General features: G+C 42.9%; 1 protein-coding gene across 2 annotated transcripts in view; it reads right to left on the bottom strand.

The window, feature by feature from the left end:
- WDTC1 (WD and tetratricopeptide repeats 1) overlaps positions 1–22,589 on the bottom strand; it is a 52,855-nt gene that overhangs the window by 10,535 nt on the left and 19,731 nt on the right. For both annotated transcript variants that reach the window (XM_037501189.2, XM_037501191.2), the window contains exons 2-10: positions 22,338–22,485; positions 20,823–20,906; positions 8,606–8,652; positions 8,088–8,199; positions 5,770–5,957; positions 3,310–3,492; positions 2,358–2,452; positions 1,872–1,987; positions 110–185 (exon numbers count right to left, since the gene is read on the bottom strand). In XM_037501189.2, coding sequence (XP_037357086.1) covers positions 110–185; positions 1,872–1,987; positions 2,358–2,452; positions 3,310–3,492; positions 5,770–5,957; positions 8,088–8,199; positions 8,606–8,652; positions 20,823–20,906; positions 22,338–22,385 — 949 coding nt within the window. In that variant the 5' untranslated portion in view covers positions 22,386–22,485. The remainder of the gene's footprint in view (positions 1–109; positions 186–1,871; positions 1,988–2,357; positions 2,453–3,309; positions 3,493–5,769; positions 5,958–8,087; positions 8,200–8,605; positions 8,653–20,822; positions 20,907–22,337; positions 22,486–22,589) is intronic.

Below are 22,589 nucleotides of genomic sequence, written 5' to 3'. Positions count from 1 at the left end.
ACTTCAGAGAACCTACTCCTCTGGGAGAATCACAGTCACAGCACAAGGTAAGGGGCAGGCTTCTCACACAGGTAGCACATACTCAAGCTCTGCAGCAGGGGGAACTTACCCCCTGAGGAGTGGCATTTTCTAGGCAAGAGGAAGGTATACGGCCGCTGCTTGTAAGTCAGGTCAAACAAATAGACCTAGAGTGGAGGGATCAAGAGAGATGAAGGCAGTGAAATGAGAAGTGGTTGGGGCAAGCACTGGTGACACTCGGGAACACAGTGAGTGCTGAGCATGGAACCAAGGAGAGAGGTGGGGAGAGGTTTCTATGGGGCAAAGCTCAAGGAGGAAATCTTCCCAGTTGCTGGGCCTTTTAGGGTGGACCGCTGGAAATAATGTCATTAATTAGAATCACATGTTTAAATTGAAACCCCCTCCCCCTCCGCCCCCCTCCGCCCCAGAGATCACAAAGCCAAATGACTCATTTTACAGAGAAAAAAATAAACCCTCAGAGAAGGGAATCAATTTGCCCAAACAAATAGAAGCTTTAAAAAATTACAATAAAAACAAAAGAGAAAAAATGAAAAATAAAAACAATTTGCAGCCTCCCTGGTGGCACAAGGGGTTAAGATGCAACCTATAAAGCTGTCTGCAGCCTCTGCAGCAAGAGTTCGATCCCCCAACTGGCCAGGGAGCTACCCATATGGCTCAGGAGACCTCTCCTGACTCACCCGCTGCTCCCCTCAGCAGTGTACTTTGGTTAATCTGCCTGTCCTGTTCCCCACTCTGTCTCTGGTGAGTCCTCTCACCACCCCCCACACCTCTGGCCTGTACCCCAGCTCTTGTATGCATAAATAAATAAATCTTAAAAAAAAAAAACAATTTGCCCAAACACTGCTAGTTAGTTCTCTTGGTAAATAATATCTATATTACTTAACATTTACTGCATTCTTACTTTGCTCCAGAAATGCTGCCAAATCTCATTTCATCCTAGAAACCTTCCCATGAAGGAGGACTATTATAATCACCCCCTTTATAGATGAAGAATGTAGTCTCAGAGTTTAAGTATTTTATCCAGGGCCATAAAAATAGCATGTGGCATAGCCAGGACTCAAAACCCAGTCTGGCTTAAAACCACTCTGCCAGACGCCTCTCCCCCCATCCTCACGCCACCCTAGGCCAGGTGATGGCTCAGTCTCTGGCGCTAGAGCCCTATTCTGAACCTGGGAGCTCACCTCTCCTCCATCTTATTTCTTTGGTACACAATCGCACCTTTCCTTGTAAAGTCATCAGCTGTTTCACTTGCCATGTCTCCCACCATCCTGGGATAGATCCTTTTTCACATTTGTCTCCCTCATGTTTATGTAAAGCTAGTCCCAGAGGAAGTGCTCAACGAGGGCTTGTAGAATAAATGAATTTTAGCAAGGCTTACTAAATACCCTGACTGAGAGCCCACAAAAAAGAACACTATCAAAGAACATTTCCTAAAGTTGGACCTGTGTCACAGCAGAGCTGTGTGTTCTGAGCCCCAGGATTTCCTCCTAGAAAAAGCAAATGAAAAAACCGAGGCTCAGAAAAACGAAGAGACTTGTTCAACAAAAGACTTGTTTCTAGACCAAAGCTAGCAAGCAGGTCAGCATTAGAAGACACAGGTTAGCATTAGAAGACAGGTATGTTAGTTCTGAAGCTAATGCTCAGGAAAAGACCAGACCAGGGCCTCTCTGGGAATTTCAGTCATGCTGTGCCTTTCCCATGTCTCACCATGACATCACTTACAATGAGCTGTTGTTTTTTTCTGCCTCACTGCAGTGGCTATGAGGCACACAGCCTGGCTGTGGGGCACAGGGTGGTGGTGGGGCACAGAGACCTTGGACAGCTATACATACCTGCTCCCCTCCCATGTTGACCAGCAGCTCGGTGCCATTGGGGCTGAAGGTCACATAGGTGGCAACCAGCACTCGCAGACGGTTGTTGTAGTCAGGCAGCTTCACCGGTAGGTGACCTGCAGGTAACAGCCCAGTCAGTCTCATGTGAGACTCCCAGTGGCCCACAAAAGGGACAGGAAATTGTGTGAAGTTAGCCACCACAATGATGAAGTGATCGCCTTCCCCACAGAAGTGGCTAAAGTGGAGCACCTACTATATATGCCAGGACAAGTGCTTCGTTTACTGAAAAAGAAATTAAGACTCCTCGGGCAAGCAATTTGCCAAAGGTCACAAAAGGCTGGTCAATAGTGGCCAGGATGAAAACCCAGGTCTGTCCGACTCCCCAACTTCTGCTCTTGACCACCACCCATGCTGACTTCCTGCACTGTGCTGGACAAAGTCAGCATACAGCCAAGACTTTGGGGCCAGAGCTGGACTGAGCCCTACCTGCTACGTAATACTGGGCTGCACCATCCGGGAGGGGCTTCTGCCGGTCACAGAAGGTATGCACGCCTGCTGAAGGGCTCTGCTTCATGCTCTTTCTGGTGGGAAGACAAACCATAGAGGTTATAGCCCCTGGCACTCCCCACTTGGGTAGGCCAGAACACACTTCCTGAAGAAAATGTATCTCTCCTGGAGAGATACAGGAGGCATGTTTTTTCCAGATCTCAGTACCCCCACAGGTCCGCCAACTAGACAGTTGTGGGCATACATGTTATTAGGAGGTCATGTCTACTCGAAACATTGGTTCATTATGGCCACCCTATCATCCCCATTTACAGAGGAGGAAGCTAAGGCTCAAGGTTCATGCCGAGTCATGTTTGTGAGGAATAGCAGTTGTTGCCCAAACCCACGAATCAAGGTAAAGCAGGCTGGACATCCCTGTACCTGTCCAGGAGTCCACTGAAAACCCAAGCTGGGGGAGCAGCTCAGGCCTGGGATTTCTGTAGAGGTTCTGAGTATATTTTACTTTTGTTTAGAAAAAAAAAAGAATAAAATAAAATTACATATACATGATTATAACTTTGTACAAATAATCACAGTAAAAGATTATTTATACAAATACTATATATACAATGATTTCTTTCAGGTGATGGATGATGGGTAATTTAGTATACTTTTCATATTTTACAAAATAAGCATGGATTAAAGTTTTTACTTATTTATTTTTTGTGGGACCCTTGCCGGCGGCCGGGGAATGAACCGGCACTGCAGAGGCTGTGGGCAGCCTTGCAGCCCAGCGCTCAACCACTGCACCACCAGGGGAGGCCCCGGATTAAAGTTTTTAAAGAACACAAAATTGAAAAAAAAACAACTCTCAAAAGGAAGAGGGCATGACAACAAGGGAAAGCAGGCAACAAGTTCCCAGGGATGTGCCCACAGGAAGAGGAGTTCATACCTGTGGTTGTGGATCATGCGAATATCGTAGAGTCTCACAAAGGGCCCACTGGCTCCAACTGCCAAGCAGTTATTGTCCTGGGGGTTGACAGTGAGGCACTTGGCCTCCACCAGCTGGCCACAGTACTCTGTCAGGTCAATCAGCACCTCCGAGTGTTTGCTGTTCTCCCGAAGGTCATACTGGCTGTGAGAGAGGACAGAGTCAGGGGCTGGGGACCTGGTTCTTACGTGGAAGGCAAGGTCATAATGTGCAAAGAGGATGGAGGGGAGGTTTGGACCTATTTGTAAATAATAGGGATGGCAAGCCATTTCTTGAGAGCCCTGTGTGTATCAGGCACCTGTAGTGGGCATCTCACACATTGCTTTATTCTAATAGAACTCCTTTATTCTAATAGAACTCCTTAAGGCAGATACTACTATATTGTTTATTATCACGACTATGTACTATTACTTCAAACTATTAACATTTAGTGAGAAAATGCTTTGTGTCCAGCATTGTCCCAAGTGTTGTACAAGTATTATCTAATTAAATCCTCACACCACCACAAGGCAACATTAGAACCCTGAACTCCACAGAAGTTAAGCAGCCTGTCTGAGATAACACTGGCAACAAGTGCAATTGGGATATTTTCTTAAGACTGCATTAGACCACTCTGCTCTGCTCCTTCTTAAGTCTACCCTTAATCTAGTTTCTTGCAGGAAAAAAAAGCATGGAGTGAAAGAAAAGAGAATCTGAGAATCTGAGAGTCGAGAGTCATCTAAACGCCAAGTACCAGGACAAGCTCAAGAGTCCCATCCAGGGGCTAAAGGTCACCCCACTGGTGCAGCCTGGGGAGATTTCTGCTGCCAGGACAAGGTTGTCCTGAGCCGGAGGACTTCACCTGTGTACTCACCCAACTTTGCCCAGACATGTGCGATGATGTCTTCACTGCTCACCTTATCTTCCTAAGCTATCCTTACCAGATGGTTTTTCCTAAAATATTGTTCCATTGCATCATTTTCCTGGCTCAGAAAATTGTAGAAACTGCTCAATACTTTTAGCATTAGTTTACTTTTACCAAATTCCTCAGACTCATTTTCAAGACGTGAGTTCACATACCTCTTAACTTTGTTTCTCAGTTTTCTAAATGTGGGTCAACTGTAACTACAGAACTCTTCGTCCAGTATGTGCCGTATTTACCTGTCTGTACAAACTCTGCCCAAGTTGGGGTGCCTACTTGCTTTTTCTTGCCCACCTAGATCTTGTCTATTCTGGAAAGCCCCACTGATGTTCACCTTCTTCCAGGCCCTTTCCTGACTGTGTCTGTGCCTACGTGCTTAGGCTCCTACCTTGGGCCCTAGATGCTCAGCTTTTTACCTGCTGCCCTGGCACAGTCTGGTCAGGCAAGGTCATTAAGTGCAACACAAAGTTGGACTGACGATTGACAAAGTGCTTTCTGTCTTCCAAGTACAGTCATGCGCGGCTGAGAAATGCATCATCAGGCGATTCTGTGGTTGGGCAAACTTCACAGAGTGTAATTACACAAACCTAGATGGCACAGTCCACTACACACCTGGGCTCTGTGGCATGGACTACCGAGACCACCTGAGATATGCGGATATGTGGTCTGTTGCTGATGGAAACATCATTAAAGGATGCAAGACTGTGCTATGCTAAGGTTAATTTTAATGCCCAGGCCAACAAGAGTGATACTACGGCAATTCCCATTTTATAGATGAGGAAACTGACTTGCCCCCAGGTCTGACTTCAGTGTCCTGCTTCTAACTGTTGTGTTCTGTAGTTCATTCACGATTTAAATACCTCTCCTCCTTTGTAACAGAGAAGAGGGAACAAAGTCCTATAGGAACTCAAGGGAGGCAATTACGGCTGGTGGGGAACATAAGGGAAAAGTTCTAAGGTCACATCTGACAAACTCCAGAGAGAGTTCACTAGCCAGTGACGGATACAGACCCAAAAGTAAACCAACAAGTTAAATAAAAGAACTCTAGGTGATAATTAGGGTCACAAAGGATGCATTAAGGGTGCTGAGGCAAAGTATAACAGGGAGATCTACCTTGCAGAGATGGTCAGAAAAGGTGCTTCAGAGGTGACTCTTACGCTGAAGTCCACAGGGTGAGCAAGAGCTGGGTACAGAGAATCCCAGGTGGAGGAAACAGCGAGTGTGAAAGCCCAGAGGAGGTAGAGACTGGGCATTTGAGGTGGTGAAATCAGGCTGGCAGGCCTGACTATAGTGAAGTGTGTAAAGAGGAGGGACGGTGGTGAGGGAGGTGGTAAGAATACGTTCCCAGCTAAGTGTGTTTACAGACAACTGCCCTGAACACAGATGTGGCTAGAAGCACCGGAGGCAAGGAGCCAGGCTGTGGAAGGAACAGCACAGACAGGTGGCTAGGGAGCTGACATGCAGAGGGGCAGGGGAAGGGCAGGGAGGCAAAGGCCCAACTCAATGCCTCAGGTCCTCACCGGATAAGCCCGTCCTCAGCGGCACTCCAGAAGGTGTTGGGCCACATGGGTGCCGTGGCGATCCGTTTCACCCGGTTTGTATGGTCTCCAAACATGTGGATCGTCTCCTTTACTGTCAGGTCGTGGACATGCACCTTGGAGTCAGCTGCCCCCGTGATCAAGATACGGTCCCCAGCGTGAGGCAGGAACTGCTCCGGAAAGATTGAAGAAGAGGTTGGCAGGCGGTGGGGGTAGGACTGGCCCTGGGACCACCCTGCATATTAGCAGCCTCTTTCCTTCTCTATATTCAGATAAGATCAGCCCATCCAAGGCAATCCACAAGAAAACTTTGGATCTAGAGCAACAGCCCATACACCTTCAGGTCAAAATCAGGACACACTTGAGGCCACACTGGGCCTAAGGAACCCTTTCCCTCTGACCCTTCCTTAGATAGAGCTGAATGGCTGATAATCGTAGCTGCTGTTATTTACTAAGCATTTACCATGTGTTACACACTAGGTCAAGTATTTATCTTACTGATACTTAAAATAGCCCACTAAAATTTGAAGTTCCGTACTAATAATTCAGTACCTGTTCAAACCCAAGTCTTTCTGACTCCTATGTCATATGGCCACATGAGGACTGTTTAGTAACTTGGGGATTAAGTAACCAATTACTCTAAAAATGAAAAGGACTTTCGGTGTTTTAAGAGTTTAAATTGGTTCAAATATTTCTGGAGAACAATCTGCTAATAGGAAAAAAAGATAAAAACTATGTCCATCTTTTGACCCCAAACTTCCACTTTGAGAATTCTAAAGGAAAGAAAAGGTCCCTAACGGAAGTGGTCAGAGTGGCACTCCTTCTAATCCCAGTGCTGCTACCAGCTCAGATGGCGGACCTTGGGGAGGGGCTGAGCCTCAAAAGACAATCTCCATGCAGCTTTTATACAGAAGAAAACCTACTATTCTGATGAAGTTGAGAACAAAATGCTCCAGGTGACATATGGTAAGAACAAAACAGACATAAACATAGCTTTTATTTATACTTTTTAAAAAGGATGAAGTTTTATCACCTTGTTTTGAGAAAGATAAATATCTGGGTGTGGTATTAGTTGAGTTTTCTTTTTTCCTTTGGTCCAAAGATTGAAATCATTTTTTTTAAGATTTATTTATTTATACAAGAGCTGGGGTACAGGCCAGAGGCACAGGAGGGTGAGAGAATTCACCAGAGACAGAGCAGGGAGCAGAACAGGCAGACAGACCAAAAACACTGCTGAGGGGAGCAGTGGGCGAGACAGGAGGGGTCTACCCGTGCCATGTGGGTATCTCCTGGCTGGCCGGGAATCGAAATGGTGCTGCAGTGGCTGCAGACAGCCTCACAGCACTGCGCTCAACCTGCTGCACCACAGGGAAGCCAAAATAATTTTTTTCTTAATTGAAAGTTTCTCCCAACCCACAAGGCTGAATGGGTGTTGGGGGTGAGGGAGGGAAATCATTCTGCATTTAAGCAGCTTAAATCCCACTTGACTTTAAAAATGTTCATACAAGAACAGCAATCACTCTTTCTACATACATCTCTCTAGTGGACAAGGGCTAGATGAAACAGAATTTAATCATTTAAAGGACAGCTAGTAGGTTTTAATCCAGTGTGGAGACAGCATAGACTACTTGTACAACAGAAGTAAACAGGCAGATACTTTGCGAAGTTTGTGGCTACTCCCACACTCACCCCCGCCAACTGTAGTTTCCACCAGGGGGCTCTTGGGCTAATGAATATGGCTAGTGGTTTACTATCTGAAGAGAGAATTCTCTTCCACACTTTAAAACTAAAGAGGAGATGGAGAGTCTGTGAATAAGTGCTTTGCCCAAGATCTTACTGTTAGGGAGTGTCAAAGCCATTGTCAAGTCATGGCGTCTGAACTCAAAGTTTACCAATTATTTAACTGTAACATCAATCCAGTGGATTGCTACTTTATTTTTAAAATTAATTTATTCATTTTTGTCATGAATCTGGGAGATTTTCCTTAGATATTTCCTTTTTGCAGATAAGCAAATAGGCTTAGAGAGGTCAGGAGATTTGCTTAGTTCACACAGCTTCCAAACAGTTCTGCCTGCTCTATAAATAAGTTTGTGCTCAGAACCATAGTGCCCACCCCTCACATAAGTGTACATTCAACTAGACTGACCTCTTGGCTCTAAGAGAGGGCGCAGAGCAGGGAAAAGGAATCGCCACCAGATGCTCAGATCAAGACACGCCTGACTCCAGGGGTGACAAGGGAACTTGGCACCGTGCCCACAGCCCAGCCACCCCAGCACTTGCTCTGTGGCGTATCTGCTTACCTTGACAGAGAAGATGTTTGCAGTGTGTCCTGTGTGCATGGAGAGCAGCTTCTTGTGGTGCAGTGGGTCCCACACAATTGTGTGCTGGTCATCGGAACCTGAAGCCAGCAAGCTGCAAATCATAGTGAGGGGTTCTGACCTCTCCTCGAGTTCCCAGGTTCCACTTTCCCACATTCCCGCTTGATAAGGAGTAAGACCCACAGAACTTAAAGAACAGTAGATGTCAAAGAATTTAAGGTTATCTTATAAACATTAGTTGATTGCCTTCTATTTTGCTTTGAGATTTCCCTTTATTCCTTAAACACATTGGCTTAATCAATAAAACAGGTCTGGGATGGTCGTCCAACTTGCCTTCTGTCTGGGACTCCTTGATAATGACAAGCTTAACTTAAGAACATAGCAGAGAACAGCAATCACTTGATGCCACTCTTGCTTAGATTTATTAAGAGGAAGGGAAATCCTCTCCTCCTAGCCTCCCACACCCTGCTCCAGCATCCTCTGGGTGTTTTCATACTTACTCTCCTTTCTCATTCCACTCCAGACAGTTGACACATCCTGAGTGACCCTAGGGAACAAATGGAAAGAACAAGAGGGCCAGTTAGAGGCTGTCCTGAGGAAATCAACATCGGGAAGTAGAACTGAACAGGTATGCTAGCCTCTCCATTCCCAGTATTTTCCAAGTGTAAATGAGTGACCAGAATTGAACTGAACTGCTTGCATCTGACAGTATCTGTCATATTCATGATCTCACCTGAGACTGACAGCTCTGAGTCACAGGGCAGGTTTAATTGATCCCATTTTGTAGAAGAATAAACTGGAATTCAGATAATAGTAAATAATGGGAGTGAAATTCAAACCAATTTCTGCTCCTACCACTAGAAGGAACATTTGAGCCATAGAAAATCTGCTCAGAGAAGCATCTTCCCAGAGCAGCCGATTAACTAGAAGGTTGTCTTTCACTCATTTGGCATATATTTAATTTACTGAGCACTGTATCAAGTACTTTTCAGGTGCTGGGGTACAGCACCTGGGGTATAGCAGTATATAAAACAAAGTCCCTGATCTTCTGGAACTTCAAATGGAGTTCCAGAACTTCAAATGGTGGAGCCGGGTATGCCAAAGTAAATTGAGCAGAGTCCTGAGATTGGGGATTTCAACAGAGAGACAGAGAAAGAGTAAGGAAGTTAACAACAGATGCTGAAGTTGAAAACATGCACAGAAAATTCAGGGCTCTGAGAAAACAGAACCCATGAAAAGCAGAAGGTATGAAGTGGCAGAATCGAGTCTTATGGAGAAGGGAGAACACGTCACCGGGTGTTCCCACATAGTATTCCTTCTGTTCCCTCACCGCCCCCCCATCTCTAAGAGATCTGGATTTAATTGTCTCCCTGCTCCAGATCAGACCATGTATTTCAGACAGTGTAACTCCACTGTTCTTGCCACTGTGATAGGTTCTTAGACCTAAGTCAAGAACTTGCTTGGACAAAGGGATTGGCTCACAATCAGATGCAAGGGGGCAGATGCTGGGAGTTTCTAGAAAAGGAAACTCCCAGAGTTAATAAAATAGATGTCTTTCTTCCTCTGCATACTGGTGTACTCATGTGACACCTGGAATTGCCACTACAAGGGAAGCAGCCTGAGCATGAAATCAACACACAGAGGAAGAGAATCAGAAAAACGGACCCAAAATCAAATTAAGAAAGAAAAAGAAAAATGGAGCCACAGTGACCAAGCTTAAGGCCTACTTGTGGGCTTCCAGGTAAACAAGCCAATCAGTTCATTATTGTTTAAAGCCACTTGAGCTGGGGCCTAAAGCATTCTAACTGATAAATTCTGACTCTCTCTTCAGTTTTCAGTCCTTCAAGATTCCTTTTGGGTCCTGGTAAATTTGGGAGGGAGGTATATACCCTTCTTATAGGCTCCCACTGTTACACTGTATTATGGCTCCACGTTACTTCCACGGGATTGAGCCCTGAGAAAGCAGGCTTTGTGTATTGTGTCCACTGCACCCTAGGCCAAGGTACAGTGCCTGGCATGTATTGGTTGCCTGAATAAAGAAATTAGTCCAGTGGGACTAATGGGAAGATTCAAGAGATATGAACTAATCTAATTATCTAGTCAGAAAAGACTTTTCCTTTGCCTTATTTTTAAAAAAAAAGATTTATTTATTTATATATATACAAGAACTGGGGTACAGGCCAGAGTTGGGTGGGATGAGAGGTTTCACCAGAGACAGAGCGGGGAACAGAACAGGCAGATTGACTGAAATACACTGCTGAGGGGAAAAGTTGGGGAGTCAGGAGAGGTCTGCTATGCCATGTGGGTAGCTCCCTGGCTGGGGATCGAACTCCTGCTGCAGTGACTGCAGATAGCTTCATAGGCTGCATTTTAACCCCTTGCGCCACCAGGAGGCCCTGCTCTGCTTATTCTTCCCTCTTACCCTTTATCCTATAAAGATTCTCATCTGGGTTGAGAATCAACCATTTCTAAGTTCATTTCTAAGTTCTCCACTTGCATTCATTACTGACACATTTATCTATCTGTTCAAACTTGTCAGATCACCTGCTGACCTGAGACCTCTCACTAGCTCATGGCACTTGGTTGACCCCCACACAGGCTCTGGTTATTTCTGGATCAGAATCATTTCTGTTCTCAGCCCCCTTATCCTCCCACTAGGAAGTACCCTGTGCCTGGGAGCTTACATCTTCAGCTCGGTATCTGTAAGAGTACAGAGGGCCTTGAATGATTGCCACCAAGGGCTTACAAAGAGCAAGGCACAGTGCTAAGTGCCTGCAGGAGGACCCTACAGATGTCCATGTCCTGATCCAGTGGAACTAAGAATATGTTATGTTAGGTGGCAAAAGGGGCTTTGCATATGTGATTGATGTTAAGGTATACTTGATATGGTGGAAGATTATCTTGAATTATCCAGAAGGACACAAAATAGTCATAATGAATCTTTAAAATCAGTGAGCCTACCCGGACTGCAGAGAACTAGAAAGATGTGTGTATAAAAGGAACTTGACCTGAGTTTAAAGATGGAGGAAGGGGCATATGAGCCAAGAAATGCAGCAGCCTCCAGAAGCTGGGACTTGCAAGGAAATGGATTCTACCCTGCAACCAGAAGGAACAGAGCCCTGGCAAGACTATCATGGTGAGACCTGCTAATCCGATCTTCAGGACTGTAAGATAATAAATGTGTTGTTGTAACCACTAAATTTGTGGTAATTATGGCAGCAATAGGAAACTAATACAGAACTCTGCAATCATTATCTTGTTTAGGAAGAACAGGTATCATTACTCATTTCCTGATAAAAAAATCAATGCTGAGAGAGGTTAGGTAACTGCTGCGTTACTGTGAGCTATCATAACAAATGTGTATTTGGTCTTCATCCCAATTTCTGGCACAGAGTTTCTAAGGAAACCCTGGGATTTCATAAGTGATAAGAGCAGAAAAGATATTGATATTGATAACAAACTCCTTTTACCACACCTGAGTTTGTTAATAAGGTTACTTTTATTTTTTAAAGATTTATTTATTTATTTATAGAAGCATTGGGTACAGTCAGAAGCATGGGAGGGTGAGAGAATTCACCAGAGCCAGAGCGGGGAGCAGAGCAGGCAGAAGGACCGAAGTACACTGCTGAGGGGAGCAGCGGGCGGCAGGAGAGGTCTGCGCGCCATGTGGGACCCTCCTCTGGTGGCCGGGGGCAGCCGGGGATCGAACCGGCGCCGCAGAGGCTGCGGGCAGCTTCGCAAGCCAGCGCTCAACTGCTGTGCCACCGGGGAGGTCCAATAAGGTTACTTTTTAGAAAGTATGCAAGGATGAGGCTGGTTGATAGGAAATCAATCACGTGATTGGAAGGTTGGAAGTTCCAGTGCTCCCCCACACTTCCAGCAGGGGAGAGGGATTGGAGGTGAAACCAAGCACCAAAGATGAATGATTCTATCAATCAAGTCTGTGACAGGGCCACCATAAAATCCTAAAATGGGGTCCCCGGTGGCACATTGGGCTGAGCACAACACCGTGAAGCTGTCCGCAGCCTGTGCAGTGTGGGTTCAATTCCTGGCTGGCCAGGGAGATACCCAAATGGCACCACAGACCTCTCCTGTTGCGGCCGCTACTCCCCTCAGCAGTGTATTTCAGTCCGTCTGCCTGTTCTGCAATGGGCTCTGCCTCTGGTGAATCCTCTCACCCTCCCGCGCCTCTGACTGTACCCAGTTCTTGTATAAAAAGAAATAAATCTTAAAAAAAAATTCCTAAAATGAGGTTTGGAGAGCTTCTGGGTTGGTCAGCATGTGGAGATTAGGGGAAAATGACAAGCTCAGAGAGGGCATGGAAGCCCTGCAGCCCCTTCCCACATAACTTGCCCTATGCATTTCTTCCATCGGACCATTCCTGAATTATATCCTTTAATATTAAACCTGCAATCTAAGTAAAATGTAAAATGTGTTTCTGAGTTCTATAAGCCACTCTAGCAAACTAATAGAACCCAAGAGGGGCTGCTGGAGCCTCTGATCTCTGCCTCTGTGGCTGGGTCAGAAACACAGGTGACAACCTAGGGGTGCAAAAAACATCTGTACTGGGAGGAAGGATCAATCCCCTTAAGCTGTGGGATCTGATGGTGTATCCAGGTATATAGTGTCTGAATTGAGTTAAACTGCAGAGTACTCAGCTGGTGTCAAAGAATTGGTTGGTGGTATGGAAAAAATAAACACACACACACAATGGATCTGCCTAATGTGGCACAGCTAATAGTGAGAGGAAGCAGAAATTTAACTCAAGAGCTTAGATTCTTAAATACTACCTGAGACATGCATACTTCCAGAATTATTACACAGCAGTCCTCAAGTGACATTGTTTTGTTATGACACTGATGAGGGAAAAAAAAATCCTATTGACTTGAATGAAAGGACTATTCGAGGAGCTGCTTTCATTACATTTTGTTTTACTTAAAGTCAGTTTCCAAGAATCTATGAATGATGTTAAGTGAGGACTTACTATATCTGTCTTCAGATCAGCAACCACTCAAAGTACAGAGACAAAGGTCAGTGTGGACAAACATAATACTTAAGATTCATGATGCAAAACAGCTTGGAGAAAATATACAAAGAAAGCTCAAACCAGATTTCTATAAAAATACAAAGTAACTACTGACAAAAAATATTAATAAAGGGCTTTATAAGTAGAAGCAGGCTTGGGAGGCTATTACCAGGAACAGAATGTTTATGAGGAGTTATTTTGACCTTGATAAATAGGTACACAATCTGTAATTTTGTTGAAGAATACAGTGGAAGAAAATATGCCGATGAAATAGCAGAATTAAATGTGATTAAAAAAGAAGGGGAGGGCCTCTGCAGTGGCGCAGTGGTTGAGTGCTGGGTTGCGAAGCTGCCCGCAGCCTCTGCAGCGCCGGTTCGATCCCCGGCTGCTCCCCGGCCGCTCCCCGCCACCGGAGGAGGGTCCCACATGGCGTGCAGACCTCTCCTGCCGCCCACTGGTCCCCTCAGCAGTGTACTTCGGTCCTTCTGCCTGCTCTGCTCCCCGCTCGCTCTGGTGAATTCTCTCACCCTCCCGCGCTTCTGACTGTACCCAGTGCTTGTATGTATAAACAAACAAATAAATAAATCTTTAAAAAAAAAAAAAAAAGAAGGGGAGAAAACCTCAATCTTTTAAGGAAGTCAGAGGCGGTACTGGGACTGCTCAGAGACGGCCTCTAGAAAGGGTGCGCCCTGGAGCCCTAGAAATCTTTCTACTTGGGGTGAGCCTTGGCATGTCAGGGACCTTGAGGAAACAAAGTACACAGAGAAAATCTGTGAGAAAAGCTCCAAATCTCACTTAAATTCTATGTGCAACCTAACTCTTAGTTCTTGCTTAACTTTATTAAATATTGATTATAATGCTATTTTATTATATGTCCCTATAATTTGCTAGGTAGCATGGTATATGGGAGGAGAAGGGGGTAGGGAGAAGTATTTTATCACTAATATTACTTAAAATTGTATGTGCATAATGATGACAAAAGCAAGTGGACTTTTAGTTAGTTTTACTGCTGCTTTTAAATTCCTTACAGATAATCATATGCTGTATAGTCTGCACAATTGCCCCCATCTTGGAATGCCACTGATAGTATAATATTAGATATTTATACACAAGATCTCATTATCACTCCCTTTTTATACGTAAGATCAAGTCTCAGAGAGATTAAAGAACTTACTGAAGATCACAAGAATCATAAATGCCCAGATGGGAATCCAAGTCAATATAACTCAAAAGTTATTCTTTGACTGTGCTGGACTACCTCAAATGCCATCCTTATTTCCACTTGGACTAAAGAGAGACCTTATTGTTACCATAACTTCAAAAAACATTTGGCAATTTCATGAAAAGCTAAACTTATATCCTAAGAATATCTTAAAAAAAAAAGGCTTAAAACTGCAAATAACCCAAATAGTCATTAACAGGAGAATGAATCAACAAAATGCAGTACATGTAGTCAGTCATACAGTGAAATACTGCTTAGCAATAAAAAGGAACAAACTATAGGGCTATACAACAACATAAGAAAACAAAAACAAAAAGAAGCCAAATACAAAAACCACACACTATGTAACACCGTTTACATAAAGTATAAGAATAGGTGAAACTAATCTATGGAGACAGAAGCTACAGAAAGTTGTTGCTCTGAGGTAGGAGGACTGACTGGGAAGGACACCATGGGAATTCTCTAGGCTGATGAGAGTGTTTTCTGTCTTATTGTAGGTGGAAGTTATACAATCTAAGTCATCAAACTCAATACTTGAGTCATATGCACCTCAATAAAGTGAGGGAAAAGGTCTTAATAGAATAGTAGTAGACTGAGCACTACCTCACCATGTAACAATAAGTTAACAAAATGAGAGGCAATACTCTACCTTTCGTATATGTTTCAGTTTTTATAACTACCTTGTGATGGAAACATCATTCCTAGTCTCATTTTTCAGATGAGGAAAAGGTTAATATCACGTATGTGTAAACTGGCGTAGGCATAATGTGAACTAATGTCCGACAGATTCCATGTATTAAGATTGCACAGATGTAATATTGTAACAGAATGGAGCAAGTCCTGAAGGCAAATAAAACTCTTGGAATATCCAGACATCTCCATAAAATCTTACCTCTCATTGCTTCTTTAACCTAATTCAATAGTTTCTCAACTTTTAGTGTGCTAAGAATAACTATACAGAGTAATAGTGATAACTAAAACTCAGTTTACTATGTCAGGTCCTATCCTAAGCTTTACATAATTTCCCTAGAAAATTCATTAATTGTCCATAAAGCACAGTAAATTTAGTTTCATGTATACAAATTTCTTGAGCAAATTCTTTAATCCCTCCCTTGCCTATCTTTCTCGTGCTCTCTCACTCCCTCTCTCCACACACACACACACACACACACACACACACACACACTCACTCTCTCTCTCTCTCTCTCTCTCCCTCCCTCCTAAATCATTTCATTGTAAGTTGCACACTTTAGGACCTTTTACTCACTTAACTGCTTCAATATGTATTTCTAAAATCAAGTATTGTGTCGTTCTTTTATTTAACCAGAGCACATTTATCAAAATCAAAATTTTACACTGATACTATTATTTAACATAAAGTTCACATTCAAATTTCACCAATTGTCACTAATAATATCCTCTTTACTTTCCTGTTCCAAGAGCCAATCCAGGTTCCTGCATTTAGCTGTCATTTTCTTTTTAGTCTCCTTTAATCTGAAAAGTTTTTTATAAAAAAGTGACATTTGTGAAGGCTATATCAGCTATTCTAGAGAAATGTCTTTCAGTTTGGATTTGCCTGATTATTTCCCCTTGATTTAGATTTAGGCAATGTATTTTGACAGAAATACTACCTAAGAGATCTTGTGTCCTTCTCAGTACACATTATCGGATCTCACGTATGACATGATGCTTCTGTCTTGGTTTAGGTCGTATCTACCAGGTTTTTCCACTATGATTGTACTATTTTGTTCTTTGTTATCGATGAGTAACTACTTTTATATTGTGCAAATATGCTGTCCTCCATCAAATTTCCACCCATTGTTCCAATCGCTCCCTGATTATCCTTGATCAAATCAATTACTGGTATGATGTGGAAGATATTTACAAAATTATGGTTTTTCAATATCATTTCATTTAGTGGTTTGCAACCTACTGGAATAAAGCACGGTCTCTCTCTCTCTTCATTCTTCCCTCACTTCCCTTACCTCTTTTCTCCTCTTCCTCTCCCTCCCTTTCTCTTACCAATGCAAATTCAGATATTTTTAATTCAATGGTTTTTAATTCATTACTTTCATTATTCATCCTGACGTTCAAACTGTCCCAGATTTCAGCAACATGCCCTTCAAGCTGGTTCATATATCCTTGTGATAGCCTTTCATTTTTCGTAAATTTCTTTACTTTCTGTTTATCTTCTGGAGTAAGAGCTGCAGGCTCATCTTGTACATTCCCAGTCCCAGACCTGGAATCAATTATTTCAAGGACCCATGGTTACTAGTGGGGAATGGTACTGAGAAACCAGTGACTCATAGTTATTGAGGTGTCATTGCTTCTGGAGCTTTTCAGTAGAGAAAGCTGGAAACAATATGTAAGTGTACATTAGTATATATGTTTTTTAAAATGAGTTCATACTGGGCCTCCCTGGTGGCGCAGGTGGTTGAGCGCAGCACTGTGGAGCTGTCAGCAGCCTCTGCAGTGCCGGTTCGATCCCTGCCAGCCTCTGAGCAACCCACATGGTGAGCAGACCTCTCCTGTCTCGCCCGCTGCTCCCCTCAGCAGTGTGTTTCTTCAGTCTGCCTGTTCTGCTCCCCACTCTGTCTCTCGTGAATCCTCTCACCCTCCCGCACATCTGGCCTGTATCCCAGTTCTTGTATAAAAATAAAAATAAATCTTTTAAAAAAATAAATAAATAAAATGAGTTCATACTGGTACTACTAATTCCACCGTGTTATCACTGAGATTTTTCCTATTCCATATCTCAATTTCTCTTCTCCCACTGAAATGGAAACACTGATATATAAACACTATATTTGTTATATATTCATATTGATATATTTATTCTAACACACTGATTTTTATTCATTTGCTCTGTTCTACAACACAGGCACAATAGTTACAGAATTGCTACAGCAACAGGGCTACAATGACAAATCTAACTAGAGTTCAGTCAAGATTTCTTTAAAGTTCATTTGTCTTTAAATATATACGGTAAAAGAAAATATACAGCAAATACTGTGTTCAAAAATTACCTTTGGGTTTGTTGGCATCTGCCTCCTTATCTTTGTTGATTTAATTACAATTTTTTAATGTGCAGAACCTCAACATGGTTGTAAAAGTAAAAAATTCTACAGAAATGTCCAGAGAAGGCTTACTCCCCTTTTCCTACCCTTTCACCTACACCTTCCACTTCCCAGAGGTGACTGATTTCATGGTTTCTGCTTATTTATTCTGTTTGTGCATGCAAACACTATATACGTAAATTCTGATTTCCCCTCTTGTGTTAACCCAAAAAGTATATTAAAATAATCCTTAAAGATATGGAAAAGATATTCAATGTCACTCATAAGGGAAATAAAACTTAAAATTACATTACAATATCATATTTCATTTGCCAATTTGGTAAAAAATTCAAATGCTTAACCACATAGTCTGTGGGTGAGCTGTGGAGAAACAGGCCTTGCAATTGGGAAGGCAAAATGGTGTAACTCTCGTGCAGGGAAATTTGGCAATATCTCAGAAAACATATACATTTACCCTTTGGTCAGCACTACCATTTCTAGGTTTTTACCCTAAATATAGAGTTCTAGCAATATAAAATCAGGTGCACAAGGTTATTCATTATATATATTGTCGTAAATAAAAACCAGTAGAAACAACTCTAAGAGTCTATATATGGGAAATTCAGGATAAATATTGGTACATCTATATAACGTGGTGCTACGTGGCTATGAAAAATAACTTAAAAAAAAAGAGAGAGATCATCCCTTAATGATTCTTCATTCTTAACAAGAATTCCAAGTCCAGTCAGGTACCCTTCTGAGAGCCCCCTCTGTTCTCTTCTTACATACCACATCATGTCTTCTTTCCTTATCCTCCTAAGAGCCCATGATTAATTACCACAATCATTCTCTTACAAACAGACACTCCCCAACCCTGGATGACCCACTGTATTTTCAACTTTTCCTTTCTCTGTTGAGCCATCCCCTTGAGAACAAAAATGCTCATGTCTCTCTAATCTAAAAAAGTCCTTCCTTGATGCCAATATCACATCTAACTATGGCCTTCTCTTTCTCTTCCCTTTCATTACCAGTCTGAAGCAGTAGTCTTCATTTGATATTTTCACTTCCTCACTTTCCAGTAATACTTGAACTCATGTCTGTCAATACCATGTGCCACAGAAATGGCTTTGCCACAAGGTTACCATTATAGCTTCCTTGCCCTAAATCTATGAGCACTTCTTAGTTCTTACTTGATCCTGGCAGTATCTGACAGTGCTAGCAACTTCCTTCTCAATGAAACTTTCTTCTTCTGGGTTCTGCCACATCATCCTGTTTTCCTTTTAGCCCCCTTTTTTGCTCTTTCTTGATAATGATACCCTTTGTATATTCTCCTTTGTCCACCTGGTCCTTATGTTGGCCTTCTTTATAGCTCCATCTGAGTCTTCCTTCCCATTCCCACATTCTTTAAAGGCAGTCATAACTTGCTTTCCTTGTCTCAACCTACATGCTGCTCACTGCTGTCCAACTGACATCTCCAGAACATACCTCTAAACTAGTTCAGATATCCCAACTGCCTACACAAGCAGTGCTAGACAACCCACAGCCTATGGCTCCAGAACACCCTTAACCAAGCTTATCATCTTTACCCTCAAATCTATTTTCTCGGGCCTCCCCAGTGGCGCAGTGGTTGAGCTCTGGGTTGCGAAGCTCCCCGTGGCCTCTGCAGCGCCGGTTCGATCCTCGGCTGCTCCCCAGCTGCTCCCCGGCCACCGGAGGAGGGTCCCACATGGCGGCAGACCCCTCCTGCCACCCGCTGCTCCCCTCAGCAGTGTACTTTGGTCCTTCTGCCTGCTCTGCTCCCCGCTCTGGCTCTGGTGAATTCTCTCACCCTCCCGCGCTTCTGACTGTACCCAGTGCTTGTATAAACAAACAAACAAACAAACAAATAAATAAATAAAAATACATGAAAAAAAAAATCTATTTTCTCTTCAGCCCTCCCTAACTCAGCAAATACTACCACCACCAGCCTGCCATTCAGGCCAGAAACAGTATCTGTAATCTCTCTCTTTTCCTAACTTTCTACATTCAGTCACCAAGAATTCTGTTAATTCTACCTCTTACACGTCCTTCAAATTCACTGTCTTCCCTCCACCACGATCTAAGTTCAGGTAACTCATCATTTATCCCCAAATCACTGCCTCTTAAATGGTCTGTCTCCAGTTAAACCTCTACAATCTTCACTTTGAAGTCAGGATTATTTTTTTTAATAGCTTATCTATGATCACATTGTTCCCAAAATTAAAAAACAAAACAAAACAAAAAACCACCATTCAATGGCTCTCCACTGGCCTTCAGATAGTCCATAGACTTCAGCATAGCTCACAATGTCCTTTATCATGAACATCCCACCCATATTCACCTCACTAATCTCATCTATATTCTTTTTCCACATGTATTCTGTGATCATCTGTTCCCTTGAACTCAATACCCTCTACTCTTTCTTGCATTACTTAAATGCTGTTCCCCTGACTGGAACACTTTTTCTCTCCTAACCTCCCTCAAATCTAGCTAGCTCCTCCCATCCATCTTTCAAGTATCAACTAGGTTATATTTGTCTTAGGAAGCCAAAGTGAGATTTTTCTGGCCCCTTATGTTTCACTCATTTGTGAAATTTCTCAGATTAATGATGAACAGGGCTTCGCTGGTGGCGCAAGGGGTTAAGTGTCAGCACTATGAAGCTATCCGCAGCCACTGCAGCATGAGTTCAATCCCTGGCCAGGGAGGTGACCCACATGGCGCAGCAAACCTCTTGTCTCACCCGCTGCTCCCCTCAGCAGTGTATATCAGTCAGTCTTCCTGTTTTGTCTCTGGTGAATTCTCACCCTCCCACACCTCTGGCCTAGACCCCAGTTCTTGTATGCATAAATAAATAAAATAAATCTTAAAAAAAAAACCAAAAACATGATCATGAGGAAGAAAAGGGAATGGAACTAATATTATGGAGTGTCTCTGTGTTAGGCACAGTGGAAAAGATGAACTTCTTGTTCTCCAAGGACTGCACGGAATAACACTGGACAAAGTACTTGACGTTTCTACACTTTTTAAAAAAAATACCTATACCCTATCTACCTCCCCACAACATTTCTTTGAAGCTAAAATGAGAAAGCATAAATGTGTATGTTTATGAAAACATTTTGTAAACTCAATTCCTGTACAAAAGTAAGAATCATTATAGTCCAAGTCAACAGTAAAGACAGTGCTGTGCAATTCAACAAACTTCCCCAAGCACAATGCAAATAATATGAGCAAAAATAAATTTCTGCGTGACCAAGTCAATCGCTCATCTTGATTCAGATGATTTATAATAGAACTGCTGGAAAGGAGAGGTAGCCTTCAGGTATGACTTATAGAGAAAAACAGAGAGCAGAAAAACAGAGAGCATCTGCATCTAGCATACACAATGCATCTCTCACCTGTAGCTCTGCTTCGAGGCCTAGTCGCCGGATAAAGGGGTCAGTGACATGGTAGCGCCGCTCAAAGCTCAAGGCACCCCGCTCCTAGAGGACAGAAACAAACTCACAGTTTCATTGGTTCAATTCAACATGATTTGCTATGTACCTGTTATATATGCAGTGCTGTGCTGGGCACTGCTGGAGTTAGAAAAGATAGCAAAAAATTGGTATAAAAAATTAGTATAGCAGGAGCTATTCTACGTATACTACACTTGGAAGGGATTAAAGAATAATAGTAGAGAGTATATAATTAAACACTAAGTTAAGCTTGTTAGGCCACACACAAAAAGGAGGGAATAACAAACAGGGAATACTTCCCTATTTAGGCTGACTCAGGTGGGCAACATCTTTAGAACACACGTATATACAAAGGAAAAACCACCTACATGGTCCCTCCAACTCTATGATTCTGTGCCTCTAAGAAATGATCATTGCCTTTGAGGGCCACCATTTTAATGCAGTCATAAAAACCACAAATGGGCAAAGCTCCAAAATGATTCAGGGATGCAAGGGAAAAGACACGAAACACACAGACTCATATGTACCAAGTACATGGCTTGTGTAGAGCCATAACCTCAATCCTTCTGGGAGGGGACCACAACTTAAGCTGCACATCACTTAATTTTTAAAACATTTTTATCTAACAAAATTTTCTAGCACTTAATCTTTTCTAAGAACTTTCTTGTGTTCTTTGAATTTTATTCTCAAGATCAGCCTGCATACAGACAGACATTATCATTTAACAATAGAAACCAAGACACAAGGAGGAAAAAACAAAGTTTTACAGGTAGGTAGTTAATTAGGGCAGTGGTGAGATTAAGTTCCTGACCCCAGTTTGGGGTTCTTACTACAGAACTATCTTATATCTTGGTCAAATCTCTTGCATTAAACCCCCTTGCTTTTTTACTGAGGGTTCCTCTGAAAAGCCTGGGCTACCCCATGAAAGAAACTTGAATGCCCAGACACCCATTTATTTCATAGCACTGGTGTGTTTTCTATGTACAAACTGTAGAGGACAAGTGTAGGCTTTGATAATAGAGACTCTTATAGACGAGAAAAGAAATCTATGCTGAACTGGAACAAAGACTCTCCCAGTGTCTGTTACATGTACAAGCTGACAGCTGCACCAACATGAAGAAGTTGTTTTCTCCTGCTGAAGCTCACTCCCACAACATGCATACACAGAGATGTGCACACACATGGACAATACGCTGATGGCTCCCCTCCCTCACTGGCCTCCATTAATTTCAGCATCCCAGGTACAAGGGCTTAGACAGAGGTGTCCCACGAATTCCATTTTCTTAGGTAAATGTAGACAGGAGTCAAGAGACCTTGATTCTAGTCCTGGGTCTGCCACTAACTAGTTATATGGTTTTAGGCAAGTCACTGACTCTACATCTCAGTTTCTTTGGTTGTAAAATGAATCTGTGGGGAAGAAAGGACTTCAAATTCCGGTTCAGAGATGTGGCCGCTTACCTTGATCTGTCTACAGATGAGGTCTCTAGTTATGTTGACTTTTGCCATCTTCTCTTAATGAGTTCAACAGAAGGAAGCTATAGAAGGATCTTCAGGACCCTTGAGCATTCCAGCCAAGTCCAGGTCCACAAGACACACATTTAATTACCTGGAAAAAAAAATCATCCAACCTTGGAGGATGGGATAAGATGGCTTCAGAGGCCTGATTCCACTTCTAAAACAGCCCACCAGTCAACCCAACGAATTGGCTAC

Source organism: Talpa occidentalis, unplaced genomic scaffold (genome assembly GCF_014898055.3).
Source record: "Talpa occidentalis isolate TD23 unplaced genomic scaffold, MPIMG_talOcc4v2.1 talOcc4.9, whole genome shotgun sequence".
NCBI lineage: Eukaryota > Metazoa > Chordata > Mammalia > Eulipotyphla > Talpidae > Talpa > Talpa occidentalis.
This window is presented reverse-complemented; position numbering and strand designations above follow the sequence as displayed.